The sequence below is a fragment of the Salmo salar genome, chromosome 20 (genome assembly GCF_965601325.2).
Source record: "Salmo salar chromosome 20, fSalSal1, whole genome shotgun sequence".
In the NCBI taxonomy this organism is placed as follows: Eukaryota; Metazoa; Chordata; class Actinopteri; order Salmoniformes; family Salmonidae; genus Salmo; species Salmo salar.
In genome coordinates, this window is record NC_138310.1 from 93284002 (window position 1) to 93302483 (window position 18482).

At 46.1% G+C, this 18482-nt stretch overlaps 1 protein-coding gene across 1 annotated transcript in view; it reads left to right on the forward strand.

Annotated features, from left to right (window-relative positions):
* The window catches only part of tenm4 (teneurin transmembrane protein 4), a 653198-nt gene that overhangs the window by 348546 nt on the left and 286170 nt on the right, over positions 1 to 18482 (forward strand). Inside the window, 1 exon segment of the mRNA XM_082966126.1 lies at positions 11638 to 11854. Within this exon segment, the coding sequence (XP_082822252.1) occupies positions 11638 to 11854 (217 nt within the window).

Below are 18482 nucleotides of genomic sequence, written 5' to 3' on the forward strand. Positions count from 1 at the left end.
ACAGCACAGTCCTATCTGGAAAGATGAGTGGACAGCACAGTCCTATCTAGACAGATGAGTGGACAGCACAGTCCTATCTAGACAGATGAGTGGACAGCACAGTCCTATCTAGACAGATGAGTGGACAGCACAGTCCTATCTAGACAGATGAGTGGACAGCACAGTCCTATCTAGACAGATGAGTGGACAGCACCGTCCTACCTAGACAGATGAGTGGAAAGCACAGTCCTATCTAGACAGATGAGTGGACAGCACAGTCCTATCTAGACAGATGAGTGGACAGCACAGTCATATTTAGACAGATGAGTGGACAGCACCGTCATATCTAGACAGATGAGTGGACAGCACAGTCCTATCTGGACAGATGAGTGGACAGCACCGTCCTATCTGGACAGATGAGTGGACAGCACAGTCCTTTCTGGACAGATGAGTGGACAGCACAGTCCTATCTAGACAGATGAGTGGACAGCACCGTCCTATCTAGATATATGAGTGGACAGCACCGTCCTATCTAGACAGATGAGTGGACAGCACAGTCCTATCTAGACAGATGAGTGGACAGCACAGTCCTATCTAGACAGATGAGTGGACAGCACAGTCCTATATAGACAGATGAGTGGACAGCACAGTCCTATCTGGACAGATGAGTGGACAGCACAGTCCTATCTAGACAGATGAGTGGACAGCACAGTCCTATCTAGACATATGAGTGGACAGCACAGTCCTATTTAGACAGATGAGTGGACAGCACAGTCCTATCTGGACAGATGAGTGGACAGCACAGTCCTATCTGGATAGATGAGTGGACAGCACAGTCCTATCTAGACAGATGAGTGGACAGCACAGTCCTATCTAGACAGATGAGTGGACAGCACCGTCCTACCTAGACAGATGAGTGGAGAGCACCGTCCTATCTAGACAGATGAGTGGACAGCACCGTCCTATCTAGATAGATGAGTGGACAGCACAGTCCTATCTAGACAGATGAGTGGACAGCACAGTCCTATCTAGATAGATGAGTGGACAGCACCGTCCTATCTGGACAGATGAGTGGACAGCACAGTCTTATCTAGACAGATGAGTTGACAGCACCGTCCTATCTAGATAGATGAGTGGACTGCACAGTCCTATCTAGACAGATGAGTGGACAGCACCGTCCTATCTAGACAGATGAGTGGACAGCACAGTCCTATCTGGACAGATGAGTGGACAGCACAGTCCTATCTAGACAGATGAGTGGACAGCACAGTCCTATCTGGACAGATGAGTCGACAGCACAGTCCTATCTCGATAGATGAGTGGACAGCACAGTCCTATCTGGACAGATGAGTGGACAGCACAGTCCTATCTAGACAGATGTGTGGACAGCACCGTCCTACCTAGACAGATGAGTGGACAGCACCGTCCTATCTAGACAGATGAGTGGACAGCACCGTCCTGTCTAGATAGATGAGTGGACAGCACCGTCCTATCTATATAGGTGAGTGGACAGCACCGTCCTATCTAGACAGATGAGTGGACAGCACTGTCCTATCTAGACAGATGAGTGGACAGCACCGTCCTATCTGGACAGATGAGTGGACAGCACAGTCCTATCTGGACAGATGAGTGGACAGCACAGTCCTATCTAGACAGATGAGTGGACAGCACAGTCCTATCTGGAAAGATGAGTGGACAGCACAGTCCTATCTAGACAGATGAGTGGACAGCACAGTCCTATCTAGACAGATGAGTGGACAGCACAGTCCTATCTAGACAGATGAGTGGACAGCACAGTCCTATCTAGACAGATGAGTGGACAGCACAGTCCTATCTAGACAGATGAGTGGACAGCACCGTCCTACCTAGACAGATGAGTGGAAAGCACAGTCCTATCTAGACAGATGAGTGGACAGCACAGTCCTATCTAGACAGATGAGTGGACAGCACAGTCATATTTAGACAGATGAGTGGACAGCACCGTCATATCTAGACAGATGAGTGGACAGCACAGTCCTATCTGGACAGATGAGTGGACAGCACCGTCCTATCTGGACAGATGAGTGGACAGCACAGTCCTTTCTGGACAGATGAGTGGACAGCACAGTCCTATCTAGACAGATGAGTGGACAGCACCGTCCTATCTAGATAGATGAGTGGACAGCACCGTCCTATCTAGACAGATGAGTGGACAGCACAGTCCTATCTAGACAGATGAGTGGACAGCACAGTCCTATCTAGACAGATGAGTGGACAGCACAGTCCTATCTAGACAGATGAGTGGACAGCACAGTCCTATCTGGACAGATGAGTGGACAGCACAGTCCTATCTAGACAGATGAGTGGACAGCACAGTCCTATCTAGACATATGAGTGGACAGCACAGTCCTATTTAGACAGATGAGTGGACAGCACAGTCCTATCTGGACAGATGAGTGGACAGCACAGTCCTATCTGGATAGATGAGTGGACAGCACAGTCCTATCTAGACAGATGAGTGGACAGCACAGTCCTATCTAGACAGATGAGTGGACAGCACCGTCCTACCTAGACAGATGAGTGGACAGCACCGTCCTATCTAGACAGATGAGTGGACAGCACCGTCCTATCTAGATAGATGAGTGGACAGCACCGTCCTATCTATATAGATGAGTGGACAGCACCGTCCTATCTAGACAGATGAGTGGACAGCACAGTCCTATCTGGACAGATGAGTGGACAGCACAGTCCTATCTGGACAGATGAGTGGACAGCACAGTCCTATCTAGACAGATGAGTGGACAGCACAGTCCTATCTAGACAGATGAGTGGACAGCACAGTCCTATCTAGACAGATGAGTGGACAGCACCGTCCTACCTAGACAGATGAGTGGACAGCACAGTCCTATCTAGACAGATGAGTGGACAGCACAGTCCTATCTAGATAGATGAGTGGACAGCACCGTCCTATCTGGACAGATGAGTGGACAGCACAGTCCTATCTAGACAGATGAGTGGACAGCACCGTCCTATCTAGATAGATGAGTGGATAGCACAGTCCTATCTAGACAGATGAGTGGACAGCACCGTCCTATCTAGACAGATGAGTGGACAGCACAGTCCTGTCTGGACAGATGAGTGGACAGCACCGTCCTATCTGGACAGATGAGTGGACAGCACAGTCCTATCTGGACAGATGAGTGGACAGCACAGTCCTATCTAGACAGATGAGTGGACAGCACAGTCCTATCTGGACAGATGAGTGGACAGCACAGTCCTATCTAGACAGATGAGTGGACAGCACAGTCCTATCTAGACAGATGAGTGGACAGCACAGTCCTATCTAGACAGATGAGTGGACAGCACAGTCCTATCTAGACAGATGAGTGGACAGCACAGTCCTATCTAGACAGATGAGTGGACAGCACCGTCCTACCTAGACAGATGAGTGGACAGCACCGTCCTACCTAGACAGATGAGTGGACAGCACAGTCCTATCTAGACAGATGAGTGGACAGCACAGTCCTATCTAGACAGATGAGTGGACAGCACAGTCATATTTAGACAGATGAGTGGACAGCACCGTCCTATCTAGACAGATGAGTGGACAGCACAGTCCTATCTAGACAGATGAGTGGACAGCACTGTCCTATCTAGACAGATGAGTGGACAGCACCGTCCTACCTAGACAGATGAGTGGACAGCACCGTCCTATCTAGACAGATGAGTGGACAGCACCGTCCTATCTAGACAGATGAGTGGACAGCACCGTCCTATCTGGACAGATGAGTGGACAGCACCGTCCTATCTGGACAGATGAGTGGACAGCACCGTCCTATCTAGACAGATGAGTGGACAGCACCGTCCTATCTAGACAGATGAGTGGACAGCACAGTCCTATCTGGACAGATGAGTGGACAGCACAGTCCTATCTAGACAGATGAGTGGACAGCACAGTCCTATCTAGACAGATGAGTGGACAGCACAGTCCTATCTAGACAGATGAGTGGACAGCACAGTCCTATCTAGACAGATGAGTGGACAGCACCGTCCTATCTAGACAGATGAGTGGACAGCACAGTCCTATCTAGACAGATGAGTGGACAGCACAGTCCTATCTAGACAGATGAGTGGACAGCACCGTCCTATCTGGACAGATGAGTGGACAGCACAGTCCTATCTGGACAGACGAGTGGACAACACCGTCCTATCTGGACAGATGAGTGGACAGCACAGTCCTATCTAGACAGATGAGTGGACAGCACAGTCCTATCTAGACAGATGAGTGGACAGCACAGTCCTATCTAGACAGATGAGTGGACAGCACAGTCCTATCTAGACAGATGAGTGGACAGCACAGTCCTATCTAGACAGATGAGTGGACAGCACAGTCCTATCTAGACAGATGAGTAGACAGCACAGTCCTATCTAGACAGATGAGTGGACTGCACCGTCCTACCTAGACAGATGAGTGGACAGCACCGTCCTATCTAGACAGATGAGTGGACAGCACCGTCCTTTCTAGATAGATGAGTGGACAGCACCGTCCTATCTATATAGATGAGTGGACAGCACCGTCCTATCTAGACAGATGAGTGGACAGCACTGTCCTATCTAGACAGATGAGTGGACAGCACCGTCCTATCTGGACAGATGAGTGGACAGCACAGTCCTATCTGGACAGATGAGTGGACAGCACAGTCCTATCTAGACAGATGAGTGGACAGCACAGTCCTATCTGGACAGATGAGTGGACAGCACAGTCCTATCTAGACAGATGAGTGGACAGCACAGTCCTATCTAGACAGATGAGTGGACAGCACAGTCCTATCTAGACAGATGAGTGGACAGCACAGTCCTATCTAGACAGATGAGTGGACAGCACAGTCCTATCTAGACAGATGAGTGGACAGCACAGTCCTATCTAGACAGATGAGTGGACAGCACCGTCCTATCTAGACAGTTGAGTGGACAGCACCGTCCTATCTAGACAGATGAGTGGACAGCACAGTCCTATCTGGACAGATGAGTGGACAGCACAGTCCTATCTAGACAGATGAGTGGACAGCACAGTCCTATCTGGACAGATGAGTGGACAGCACAGTCCTATCTAGACAGATGAGTGGACAGCACAGTCCTATCTAGACAGATGAGTGGACAGCACAGTCCTATCTAGACAGATGAGTGGACAGCACAGTCCTATCTAGACAGATGAGTGGACAGCACAGTCCTATCTAGACAGATGAGTGGACAGCACAGTCCTATCTAGACAGATGAGTGGACAGCACCGTCCTACCTAGACAGATGAGTGGACAGCACAGTCCTATCTAGACAGATGAGTGGACAGCACAGTCCTATCTAGACAGATGAGTGGACAGCACAGTCATATTTAGACAGATGAGTGGACAGCACCGTCCTATCTAGACAGATGAGTGGACAGCACAGTCCTATCTAGACAGATGAGTGGACAGCACCGTCCTATCTAGACAGATGAGTGGACAGCACCGTCCTACCTAGACAGATGAGTGGACAGCACCGTCCTATCTAGACAGATGAGTGGACAGCACCGTCCTATCTAGACAGATGAGTGGACAGCACCGTCCTATCTGGACAGATGAGTGGACAGCACAGTCCTATCTAGACAGATGAGTGGACAGCACAGTCCTATCTAGACAGATGAGTGGACAGCACCGTCCTATCTAGACAGATGAGTGGACAGCACAGTCCTATCTAGACAGATGAGTGGACAGCACAGTCCTATCTAGACAGATGAGTGGACAGCACCGTCCTATCTGGACAGATGAGTGGACAGCACAGTCCTATCTAGACAGACGAGTGGACAGCACCGTCCTATCTGGACAGATGAGTGGACAGCACAGTCCTATCTAGACAGATGAGTGGACATCACAGTTCTATCTAGACAGACGAGTGGACAGCACAGTCCTATCTAGACAGATGAGTGGACAGCACAGTCCTATCTAGACAGATGAGTGGACAGCACAGTCCTATCTAGACAGATGAGTGGACAGCACAGTCCTATCTAGACAGATGAGTGGACAGCACAGTCCTATCTAGACAGATGAGTGGACAGCACAGTCCTATCTAGACAGATGAGTGGACAGCACAGTCCTATCTAGACAGATGAGTAGACAGCACAGTCCTATCTAGACAGATGAGTGGACAGCACCGTCCTACCTAGACAGATGAGTGGACAGCACAGTCCTATCTAGACAGATGAGTGGACAGCACAGTCCTATCTAGACAGATGAGTGGACAGCACAGTCCTATCTAGACAGATGAGTGGACAGCACAGTCCTATCTAGACAGATGAGTAGACAGCACAGTCCTATCTAGACAGATGAGTGGACAGCACCGTCCTACCTAGACAGATGAGTGGACAGCACAGTCCTATCTAGACAGATGAGTGGACAGCACAGTCATATTTAGACAGATGAGTGGACAGCACCGTCATATCTAGACAGATGAGTGGACAGCACAGTCCTATCTGGACAGATGAGTGGACAGCACCGTCCTATCTGGACAGATGAGTGGACAGCACAGTCCTATCTAGACAGATGAGTGGACAGCACAGTCCTATCTAGACAGATGAGTGGACAGCACCGTCCTACCTAGACAGATGAGTGGACAGCACCGTCCTATCTCGACAGATGAGTGGACAGCACAGTCCTATCTAGACAGATGAGTGGACAGCACAGTCATATTTAGACAGATGAGTGGACAGCACCGTCCTATCTAGACAGATGAGTGGACAGCACAGTCCTATCTAGACAGATGAGTGGACAGCACCGTCCTATCTAGACAGATGAGTGGACAGCACCGTCCTACCTAGACAGATGAGTGGACAGCACCGTCCTATCTAGACAGATGAGTGGACAGCACCGTCCTATCTAGACAGATGAGTGGACAGCACCGTCCTATCTGGACAGATGAGTGGACAGCACAGTCCTATCTAGACAGATGAGTGGACAGCACAGTCCTATCTAGACAGATGAGTGGACAGCACCGTCCTATCTAGACAGATGAGTGGACAGCACAGTCCTATCTAGACAGATGAGTGGACAGCACAGTCCTATCTAGACAGATGAGTGGACAGCACCGTCCTATCTGGACAGATGAGTGGACAGCACAGTCCTATCTAGACAGACGAGTGGACAGCACGTCCTATCTGGACAGATGAGTGGACAGCACAGTCCTATCTAGACAGATGAGTGGACATCACAGTTCTATCTAGACAGACGAGTGGACAGCACAGTCCTATCTAGACAGATGAGTGGACAGCACAGTCCTATCTAGACAGATGAGTGGACAGCACAGTCCTATCTAGACAGATGAGTGGACAGCACAGTCCTATCTAGACAGATGAGTGGACAGCACAGTCCTATCTAGACAGATGAGTGGACAGCACAGTCCTATCTAGACAGATGAGTGGACAGCACAGTCCTATCTAGACAGATGAGTAGACAGCACAGTCCTATCTAGACAGATGAGTGGACAGCACCGTCCTACCTAGACAGATGAGTGGACAGCACAGTCCTATCTAGACAGATGAGTGGACAGCACAGTCCTATCTAGACAGATGAGTGGACAGCACAGTCCTATCTAGACAGATGAGTGGACAGCACAGTCCTATCTAGACAGATGAGTAGACAGCACAGTCCTATCTAGACAGATGAGTGGACAGCACCGTCCTACCTAGACAGATGAGTGGACAGCACAGTCCTATTTAGACAGATGAGTGGACAGCACCGTCATATCTAGACAGATGAGTTGACAGCACAGTCCTATCTGGACAGATGAGTGGACAGCACCGTCCTATCTGGACAGATGAGTGGACAGCACAGTCCTATCTGGACAGATGAGTGGACAGCACAGTCCTATCTAGACAGATGAGTGGACAGCACAGTCCTATCTAGACAGATGAGTGGACAGCACAGTCCTATTTAGACAGATGAGTGGACAGCACAGTCCTATCTGGACAGATGAGTGGACAGCACAGTCCTATCTGGATAGATGAGTGGACAGCACAGTCCTATCTAGACAGATGAGTGGACAGCACAGTCCTATCTAGACAGATGAGTGGACAGCACTGTCTTACCTAGACAGATGAGTGGACAGCACCGTCCTATCTAGACAGATGAGTGGACAGCACCGTCCAATCTAGATAGATGAGTGGACAGCACCGTCCTATCTATATAGATGAGTGGACAGCACCGTCCTATCTAGACAGATGAGTGGACAGCACTGTCCTATCTAGACAGATGAGTGGACAGCACCGTCCTATCTGGACAGATGAGTGGACAGCACAGTCCTATCTGGACAGATGAGTGGACAGCACAGTCCTATCTAGACAGATGAGTGGACAGCACAGTCCTATCTGGACAGATGAGTGGACAGCACAGTCCTATCTAGACAGATGAGTGGACAGCACAGTCCTATCTAGACAGATGAGTGGACAGCACAGTCCTATCTAGACAGATGATATGACAGCACAGTCCTATCTAGACAGATGAGTGGACAGCACAGTCCTATCTAGACAGATGAGTGGACAGCACAGTCCTATCTAGACAGATGAGTGGACAGCACAGTCCTATCTAGACAGATGAGTGGACAGCACCGTCCTACCTAGACAGATGAGTGGACAGCACAGTCCTATCTAGACAGATGAGTGGACAGCACAGTCCTATCTAGACAGATGAGTGGACAGCACAGTCATATTTAGACAGATGAGTGGACAGCACCGTCCTATCTAGACAGATGAGTGGACAGCACAGTCCTATCTAGACAGATGAGTGGACAGCACAGTCCTATCTAGACAGATGAGTGGACAGCACCGTCCTATCTGGACAGATGAGTGGACAGCACAGTCCTATCTAGACAGACGAGTGGACAGCACCGTCCTATCTGGACAGATGAGTGGACAGCACAGTCCTATCTAGACAGATGAGTGGACAGCACAGTCCTATCTAGACAGATGAGTGGACAGCACAGTCCTATCTAGACAGATGAGTGGACAGCACAGTCCTATCTAGACAGATGAGTGGACAGCACCGTCCTATCTAGACAGATGAGTGGACAGCACAGTCCTATCTAGACAGATGAGTGGACAGCACCGTCCTATCTAGACAGATGAGTGGACAGCACAGTCCTATCTAGACAGATGAGTGGACAGCACAGTCCTATCTAGACAGATGAGTGGACAGCACAGTCCTATCTAGACAGATGAGTGGACAGCACAGTCCTATCTAGACAGATGAGTGGACAGCACAGTCCTATCTAGACAGATGAGTGGACAGCACAGTCCTATCTAGACAGATGAGTGGACAGCACCGTCCTACCTAGACAGATGAGTGGACAGCACAGTCCTATCTAGACAGATGAGTGGACAGCACAGTCCTATCTAGACAGATGAGTGGACAGCACAGTCATATTTAGACAGATGAGTGGACAGCACCGTCCTATCTAGACAGATGAGTGGACAGCACAGTCCTATCTAGACAGATGAGTGGACAGCACCGTCCTATCTAGACAGATGAGTGGACAGCACCGTCCTACCTAGACAGATGAGTGGACAGCACCGTCCTATCTAGACAGATGAGTGGACAGCACCGTCCTATCTAGACAGATGAGTGGACAGCTCCGTCCTATCTGGACAGATGAGTGGACAGCACAGTCCTATCTAGACAGATGAGTGGACAGCACAGTCCTATCTAGACAGATGAGTGGACAGCACCGTCCTATCTAGACAGATGAGTGGACAGCACAGTCCTATCTAGACAGATGAGTGGACAGCACAGTCCTATCTAGACAGATGAGTGGACAGCACCGTCCTATCTGGACAGATGAGTGGACAGCACAGTCCTATCTAGACAGACGAGTGGACAGCACCGTCCTATCTGGACAGATGAGTGGACAGCACAGTCCTATCTAGACAGATGAGTGGACAGCACAGTCCTATCTAGACAGATGAGTGGACAGCACAGTCCTATCTAGACAGATGAGTGGACAGCACAGTCCTATCTAGACAGATGAGTGGACAGCACCGTCCTATCTAGACAGATGAGTGGACAGCACAGTCCTATCTAGACAGATGAGTGGACAGCACCGTCCTATCTAGACAGATGAGTGGACAGCACAGTCCTATCTAGACAGATGAGTGGACAGCACAGTCCTATCTAGACAGATGAGTGGACAGCACCGTCCTATCTGGACAGATAAGTGGACAGCACAGTCCTATCTAGACAGACGAGTTGACAGCACCGTCCTATCTGGACAGATGAGTGGACAGCACAGTCCTATCTAGACAGATGAGTGGACAGCACAGTCCTATCTAGACAGATGAGTGGACAGCACAGTCCTATCTAGACAGATGAGTGGACAGCACAGTCCTATCTAGACAGATGAGTGGACAGCACCGTCCTATCTAGACAGATGAGTGGACAGCACAGTCCTATCTAGACAGATGAGTGGACAGCACCGTCCTATCTGGACAGATGAGTGGACAGCACAGTCCTATCTAGACAGATGAGTGGACAGCACCGTCCTATCTAGACAGATGAGTGGACAGCACAGTCCTATCTAGACAGATGAGTGGACAGCACCGTCCTACCTAGACAGATGAGTGGACAGCACCGTCCTATCTAGACAGATGAGTGGACAGCACCGTCCTATCTAGATAGATGAGTGGACAGCACCGTCCTATCTATATAGATGAGTGGACAGCACCGTCCTATCTAGACAGATGAGTGGACAGCACTGTCCTATCTAGACAGATGAGTGGACAGCACCGTCCTATCTAGACAGATGAGTGGACAGCACAGTCCTATCTGGACAGATAAGTGGACAGCACAGTCCTATCTAGACAGATGAGTGGACAGCACAGTCCTATCTAGACAGATGAGTGGACAGCACAGTCCTATCTGGACAGATGCGTGGACTGCACAGTCCTATCTGGACAGATAGTGGACAGCACCGTCCTATCTAGACAGATGAGTGGACAGCACCGTCCTATCTAGATAGACGAGTGGACAGCACAGTCGTATCTGGACAGATGGAAAAGTAGCATCTTCCTCATCGTTATTCATTCAGTCAGCTCTGAGACAAATCGGTAGCGTATGTTTTTGGGGTAAGCAGTCACTTTTAATTATTTTTTTTTAAATGTGTATCTCTTAGAGTGGTTTTGAGAAGGCAATATTTCAATCTGTGATGTTTTGAGCTGTGGAATGAATAAACATGTGTCCCAAATTACACCCTTTTTAAGCCAGATGGTGCACTTACGGGCCCTGGTCAGTGGCCTAGGACCTAGCCTACCAATGTGTGTCTAGTTTAGTGTGAGTGAGTTTAGTCTCTGTGAAATGATTAGTTATTTATGAATGCTTGACAGGTAGTGGGGGTGCTGGTGTCCTGTTGAACTAGCTGCTGTATATTGAAACCCGACAGTTTCACATTAGTCTAATACCTCTTTCAAACTATCGTGTCGACCCAAAACAAACTGTGTCGGCGCCGATATTTTCCTTTTTTGCAGAATGGGCCCAGCACTATGGTGAATGGACCACCAGGCCAGGCTCAGTACAGCTTGGTTTGGCACGGATCCGTTCGGCTCAGTCGTGTGAAAATCACTCAACACTTTTTTTTTTTGTCTATCGATCTGTCTCTCTCCAGTTTGACTTTGTGGAGCTGCTGGATGGTCGTAGGCTGCTGTCTGGTGAGGTAGCGAGTGCGGGTGTAGATGGGCCTGTGGCTCTGCAGCGCTCTCTGGTCCCCGTCACCACACACAACACCGGCTTCATCCAGTACATGGACTCTGGCATCTGGCACCTGGCCTTCTACAACGATGGGAAAGAGACAGAGACTGTCTCCTTCATCACCACGGCGATAGGCGAGTATTTTTATTTAACCTTCATTTAACCAGGAATTTCTTCGTTGAATTGTAATAAAAATGTTTTAAAAAATTGCCATATTAACATGCACAATATCCTATATGGCAAGAGGCTGCGATATTTTGAAATGCCACTTAGCCGTCTTTAACAACTTTTGATTTATTGCTGGAATTGACGGAGTCCTCTTTTGGCCACTTCCCCAAACACACCAAGCCCCGCCCCCTCCCCCTGTCACTCAAACAGGCAGTGCCTTGTGCCCGAGGTTCACTCTGCATTAACCAAAACAACAGCATGCAAACGTGTTGCTTTCCACGTCGTTTTCTATGCTATACTATTAGTTTGTGCAACTTGTTCTCTGCAAAACATAATTGTGTTAGCCCCTAATGCTAATCGCTAGCTAAATCCACTGAGATAGGACAAATCTTACAAGCAAAAAAAAAAAAAATTGTTTTCTCTAAGGGATGGATCAGAGCATATATAATGGTTACTTGGAGGGGGTGCGTTTTACATTACATTTAAGGGGAGGGTTTAGTATTTTGTTTATCTAGTCCAGGCGAGGGTTATGTCATTTGTATTGAATGAAATGTCAATATTTCTCAGTGTTTTAGAATGAGTTGCTTATTAGGCTATATATGGATGTGTTCTTGATGCTGGGCGCAATGTGCCTATAGGCTATTCAGTGTGGTCCCAATCAAATGATCCATATCCTATAGGTTACAGCCTACAGACTACAAAAAAGAAATCTCCCTTAGAAATGTGTTGTTCGTTTTTATTTTCGCTCAATTTTGCCTCAAACAGCTGCATCTGTATATGCATTCGTAAATCAAGACCTTTCTTGAGTTGGGCTCTGGGATGGAACCACTTGTTGAACATCTGAGTCTATGGTTGTTTGTGGGGGGAAAGGGGTTGTGTGTGTGTGCGTGTGTGTGCGTGCGTGTGTGTGCGTGTGTGTGTGTGTGTGCGTGCGTGCGTGCGTGCGTGCGCGTGTGCGCGTGCGTGCCATAACTGTTGCTGGGGAGTAAAAGATGTTAGGGACAATATAGATTGAATCACAATAATTGTTTGTTAAAATAGTATTTGCTTGATAAAAATTGTATTTTTTTGTAATGACAATCCTGGTTAGATGTAACGATCCTTGAACTGCCTACATTGTTACGAATATTATTTGTTAATTATGGAAATTAAGATAAGCATGATTTTTAATATATATATATATATTTATTTTTTTGATGGCTTTATATAATACAAATGGAGGTGAGGGCGATGGAAATGCATTTGGCGGTTGATCTACTTCTGTTCTGTGAATGGCACTGTGTGCTCTTTTCCCAGGATGCATCCCAGTCTGTTCAGGGCTACGGGTGGTCGGGGGGTGGTCTGCCGGGCATTGGGATGACAACCCAACTCGGGATGAGGAGGGGTTTTAGCAGGTGGAATAGTGAGAAGAAATTTGAGATTTACTTAGTAGCAATGCAAATATCATGGTACAGTTACATTTGAAGTCGGAAGTTTACATACACCTTAGCCAAATAAATTTAAACTCAGTTTTTTCACAATTCCTGACATTTAATCCTAGTAAAAATTCCCTGTCTTAGGTCAGTTAGGATCACCACTTTATTATAAGAATGTGAAATGTCAGAATAATAGTAGAGAGAATGATTTATTTCAGCTTTTATTTCTTTCATCACATTCCCAGTGGGTCAGAAGTTTACATACAATCTATTAGTATTTGGTAGCATTGCCTTTAAATTGTTTAACTTGGGTCAAACGTTTCGGGTAGCCTTCCACAAGCTTCCCACAATAAGTTGGGTGAATTTTGGCACATTCCTCCCGACAGAGCTGGTGTAACTGAGTCAGGTTTGTAGGCCTCCTTGCTCGCACACGCTTTTTCAGTCTGCCGACAAATCTTCTATAGGATTGAAGTCAGGGCTTATACCAATACCTTGACTTTGTTGTCCTTAAGCCATTTTGCCACAACTATGCTTGAGGTCATTGTCCATTTGGAAGACCCATTTGCGACCAAGCTTTAACTTCCTGACTGATGTCCTGAGATGTTGCTTCAATATATCCACATACCTTTCTAGCCTCATGATGCCATCTATTTTGTGAAGTGCACCAGTCCCTCTTGCAGCAAAACACCCCCACAACATGATGCTGCCACCCCCGTGCTTCACGGTTGGGATGCTGTTCATCGGCTTGCAAGCCTCCCCCTTTTTCCTCCAAACATAATGATGGTCATTATGGACAAACAGTTCTATTTTTGTTTCATCAGACCAGAGGACATTTCTACAAAAAGTACAATCTTTGTCTCCATGTGCAGTTGCAAACCGTAGTCTGGCTTTTTTATGGCGGTTTAGGAGCAGTGGCTTCTTCCTTGCTGAGTGGCCTTTTAGGTTATGTCGATATAGGACTCGTTTTACTGTGGATATAGATACTTTTGTACCTGCTTCCTCCAGCATCTTCACAAGGTCCTTTGCTGTTGTTCTGGGATTGATTTGCACTTTTCGCACCAAAGTACATTCATCTCTAGGAGACAGAACACGTCTCCTTCCTGAGCGGTATGACGGCTGCGTGGTCCCATGGTGTTTATACTTGCTTACTATTGTTCGTACAGATGAACGTGGTACCTTCAGGCATTTGGAAATTGCTCCAAGGATGAGCCAGACTTGTGGAGGTTTACAATTTGGTTTCTGAGGACTTGGCTGATTTCTTTTGATTTTCCCATGATGTCAAGCAAAGAGGCAGTGGGTTTGAAGGTAGGCCTTGAAATACATCCACAGGTACACCTCCAAATGACTCAAATGATGTAAATTAGCCTATCAGAAGCTTCTAAAGCCATGACACCATTTTCTGGAATTTTCCAAGCTGTTTAAAGGCAGAGTCAACTTAGTGTATGTAAACTTCTGACCCACTGGAATTGTGATACAGTGAATTATAAGTGAAATAATCTGCCTGTAAACAATTGTTAGAAAAATTACTTGTGTCATGCACAAAGTAGATGTCCTAACCGACTTGACAAAACTATAGTTTGTTAACAAGAAATGTGTGGAGTGGTTGAAAAACGAGTTTTAATGACTTCAACCTAAGTGTATGTAAACTTCCAATTTCAACTGTATAAGGACACTCATTCGCTATGGTACTTTTTAATGGTACGTTTACAAACATATATTATGATAAATAGAATTTAAATGTATCTCATTATGATAAATTGTGAAATAATTATAGCCAGCAGATAATAAGAACAGACGATCAGTATTTACCTGGCTAATAGAGAAGAAATATATGATCTATTGTTTACAGGAAACTCATTCAACAATTTTAGATTAAGTTTTGTGGAAAAAAGGACTGGAGGGGTGAAATATATTTCTCCCATGGGGCAAAGAAATTCAAAAGGAGTGATGAAGATTAATTAACAATAAATTTGATCCAAATGTGCACATTGTCCAAACAGATCCTCAAGGTAGATGGGTTCTTTTAAATATGTTATTGGACCAGAAAGAGATATGGCTCATTAACCTATACGGCCTGAATAATGATGATCCACGCTTCTTTAAAAAAAAAAATATATATATAATAATTTAAATTATCAACCCTACAAGCAATACAATACTCTATTATTATGGTGGGAGATTATAATACTGTTTTAAATACCTCTATGGACCGTAAAGGAAATCACACCGCAAACTATCACCCTCATGCACTTAAGGAAATCTTGAATGTCATGGATATATTGGAATTACTGGATATATTGGACCTAGTGGATATATGGAGATTTAATTTCCTGACTGAGTGAGATATACATGGAGGAGGTTTAATATCCTGACCTAGTGAGATATACATGGAGGTTTAATACCCTGACCTAGTGAGATATACATGGAGGAGGTTTAATATCCTGACCTAGTGAGATATACATGGAGGAGGTTTAATATCCTGACCTAGTGAGATATACATGGAGGAGGTTTAATACCCTGACCTAGTGAGATATACATGGAGGAGGTTTAATATCCTGACCTAGTGAGATATACATGGAGGAGGTTTAATATCCTGACCTAGTGAGATATACATGGAGGTTTAATATCCTGACCTAGTGAGATATACATGGAGGAGGTTTAATACCCTGACCTAGTGAGATATACATGGAGGTTTAATACCCTGACCTAGTGAGATATACATGGAGGTTTAATATCCTGACCTAGTGAGATATACATGGAGGAGGTTTAATATCCTGACCTAGTGAGATATACATGGAGGAGGTTTAATATCCTGACCTAGTGAGATATACATGGAGGAGATTTAATATCCTGACCTAGTGAGATATACATGGAGGTTTAATACCCTGACCTAGTGAGATATACATGGAGGAGGTTTAATATCCTGACCTAGTGAGATATACATGGAGGAGGTTTAATATCCTGACCTAGTGAGATATACATGGAGGAGGTTTAATATCCTGACCTAGTGATATATACATGGAGGAGGTTTAATATCCTGACCTAGTGAGATATACATGGAGGAGGTTTAATATCCTGACCTAGTGAGATATACATGGAGGTTTAATATCCTGACCTAGTGAGATATACATGGAGGAGGTTTAATATCCTGACCTAGTGAGATATACATGGAGGAGGTTTAATATCCTGACCTAGTGAGATATATATGGAGGAGGTTTAATATCCTGACCTAGTGAGATATACATGGAGGAGGTTTAATATCCTGACCTAGTGATATATACATGGAGGAGGTTTAATATCCTGACCTAGTGAGATATACATGGAGGAGGTTTAATATCCTGACCTAGTGAGATATACATGGAGGAGGTTTAATACCCTGACCTAGTGAGATATACATGGAGGAGGTTTAATATCCTGACCTAGTGAGATATACATGGAGGAGGTTTAATATCCTGACCAAGTGAGATATACATGGAGGTTTAATATCCTGACCTAGTGAGATATACATGGAGGTTTAATATCCTGACCTAGTGAGATATATATGGAGGTGGTTTAATATCCTGACCTAGTGAGATATACATGGAGGAGGTTTAATATCCTGACCTAGTGAGATATACATGGAGGAGGAATTAATATCCTGACCTAGTGAGATATACATGGAGGAGGTTTAATATCCTGACCTAGTGAGATATACATGGAGGAGGTTTAATATCCTGACCTAGTGAGATATACATGGAGGAGGTTTAATATCCTGACCTAGTGAGATATACATGGAGGTTTAATACCCTGACCTAGTGAGATATACATGGAGGAGGTTTAATATCCTGACCTAGTGAGATATACATGGAGGAGGTTTAATACCCTGACCTAGTGAGATATACATGGAGGAGGTTTAATATCCTGACCAAGTGAGATATACATGGAGGAGGTTTAATATCCTGACCTAGTGAGATATACATGGAGGTTTAATATCCTGACCTAGTGAGATATACATGGAGGAGGTTTAATATCCTGACCTAGTGAGATATACATGGAGGAGGTTTAATATCCTGACCTAGTGAGATATACATGGAGGAGGTTTAATACCCTGACCTAGTGAGATATACATGGAGGAGGTTTAATATCCTGACCTAGTGAGATATACATGGAGGAGGTTTAATATCCTGACCTAGTGAGATATACATGGAGGTTTAATATCCTGACCTAGTGAGATATACATGGAGGAGGTTTAATATCCTGACCTAGTGAGATATACATGGAGGAGGTTTAATATCCTGACCTAGTGAGATATAAATGGAGGAGGTTTAATATCCTGACCTAGTGAGATATACATGGAGGAGGTTTAATATCCTGACCTAGTGAGATATACATGGAGGAGGTTTAATATCCTGACCTAGTGAGATATACTAGCTACTCTAGCTTACCAGACACACACACACACACACACACACACACACATGCTTTCACTTCCTCTCGTCTGGTCTTGATCGCTGAGGTGATTTTGGTTTTGTCTCCCTAAAGCCTCTTTGATTAGAAGTGCTGTATGAAGCTGCCTGGTTTCAGAAGGTTAGTGATTACTGCTATAGGTCTTTTGGACAATGTGTGGGACTTGAGGGAGGGAGGGAGGACGATAGAAGGATAGATGGAGAGAAAGAGAGAGACAGGGCTATTGAGATAGAGAGGGAGAGAAAGAGAGAGTGATAAAGAAAGAAAGAAATAGATGCAGACAGACAGACAGACAGACAGACAGACAGACAGACAGACAGACAGACAGACAGACAGACAGACAGACAGACAGACAGACAGACAGACAGACAGACAGACAGACAGACAGACAGAAAGACAGTACCCAAGGTGTGTATGTCAGTGCGTGACAGCTGGAAGCTGTTCTCTTGCTCTTTAATTAAAAGCTCCTGGGCCAGAGACCAGGGTCCATCTGCCTCTGCCAGCCTCTCTCTCTCCCTCTCTCCTCCCTGCCAGGCACCAGTCACCGATGGAGCTGTCCTCTCCTCCACAGCCCTAACTGGAGACAGAGATGCACTCTAGCTCGCCTACCCAGCTTGCTTCTCCAGCCCCAGCTGGAATTCAATACTTAACATATGAGATAGTAACATGGGACGAGGAGGAACAGGAAGCATGTTAACTCTCCCCTATTGGTTACCAACTGGGAGGGAGGAAC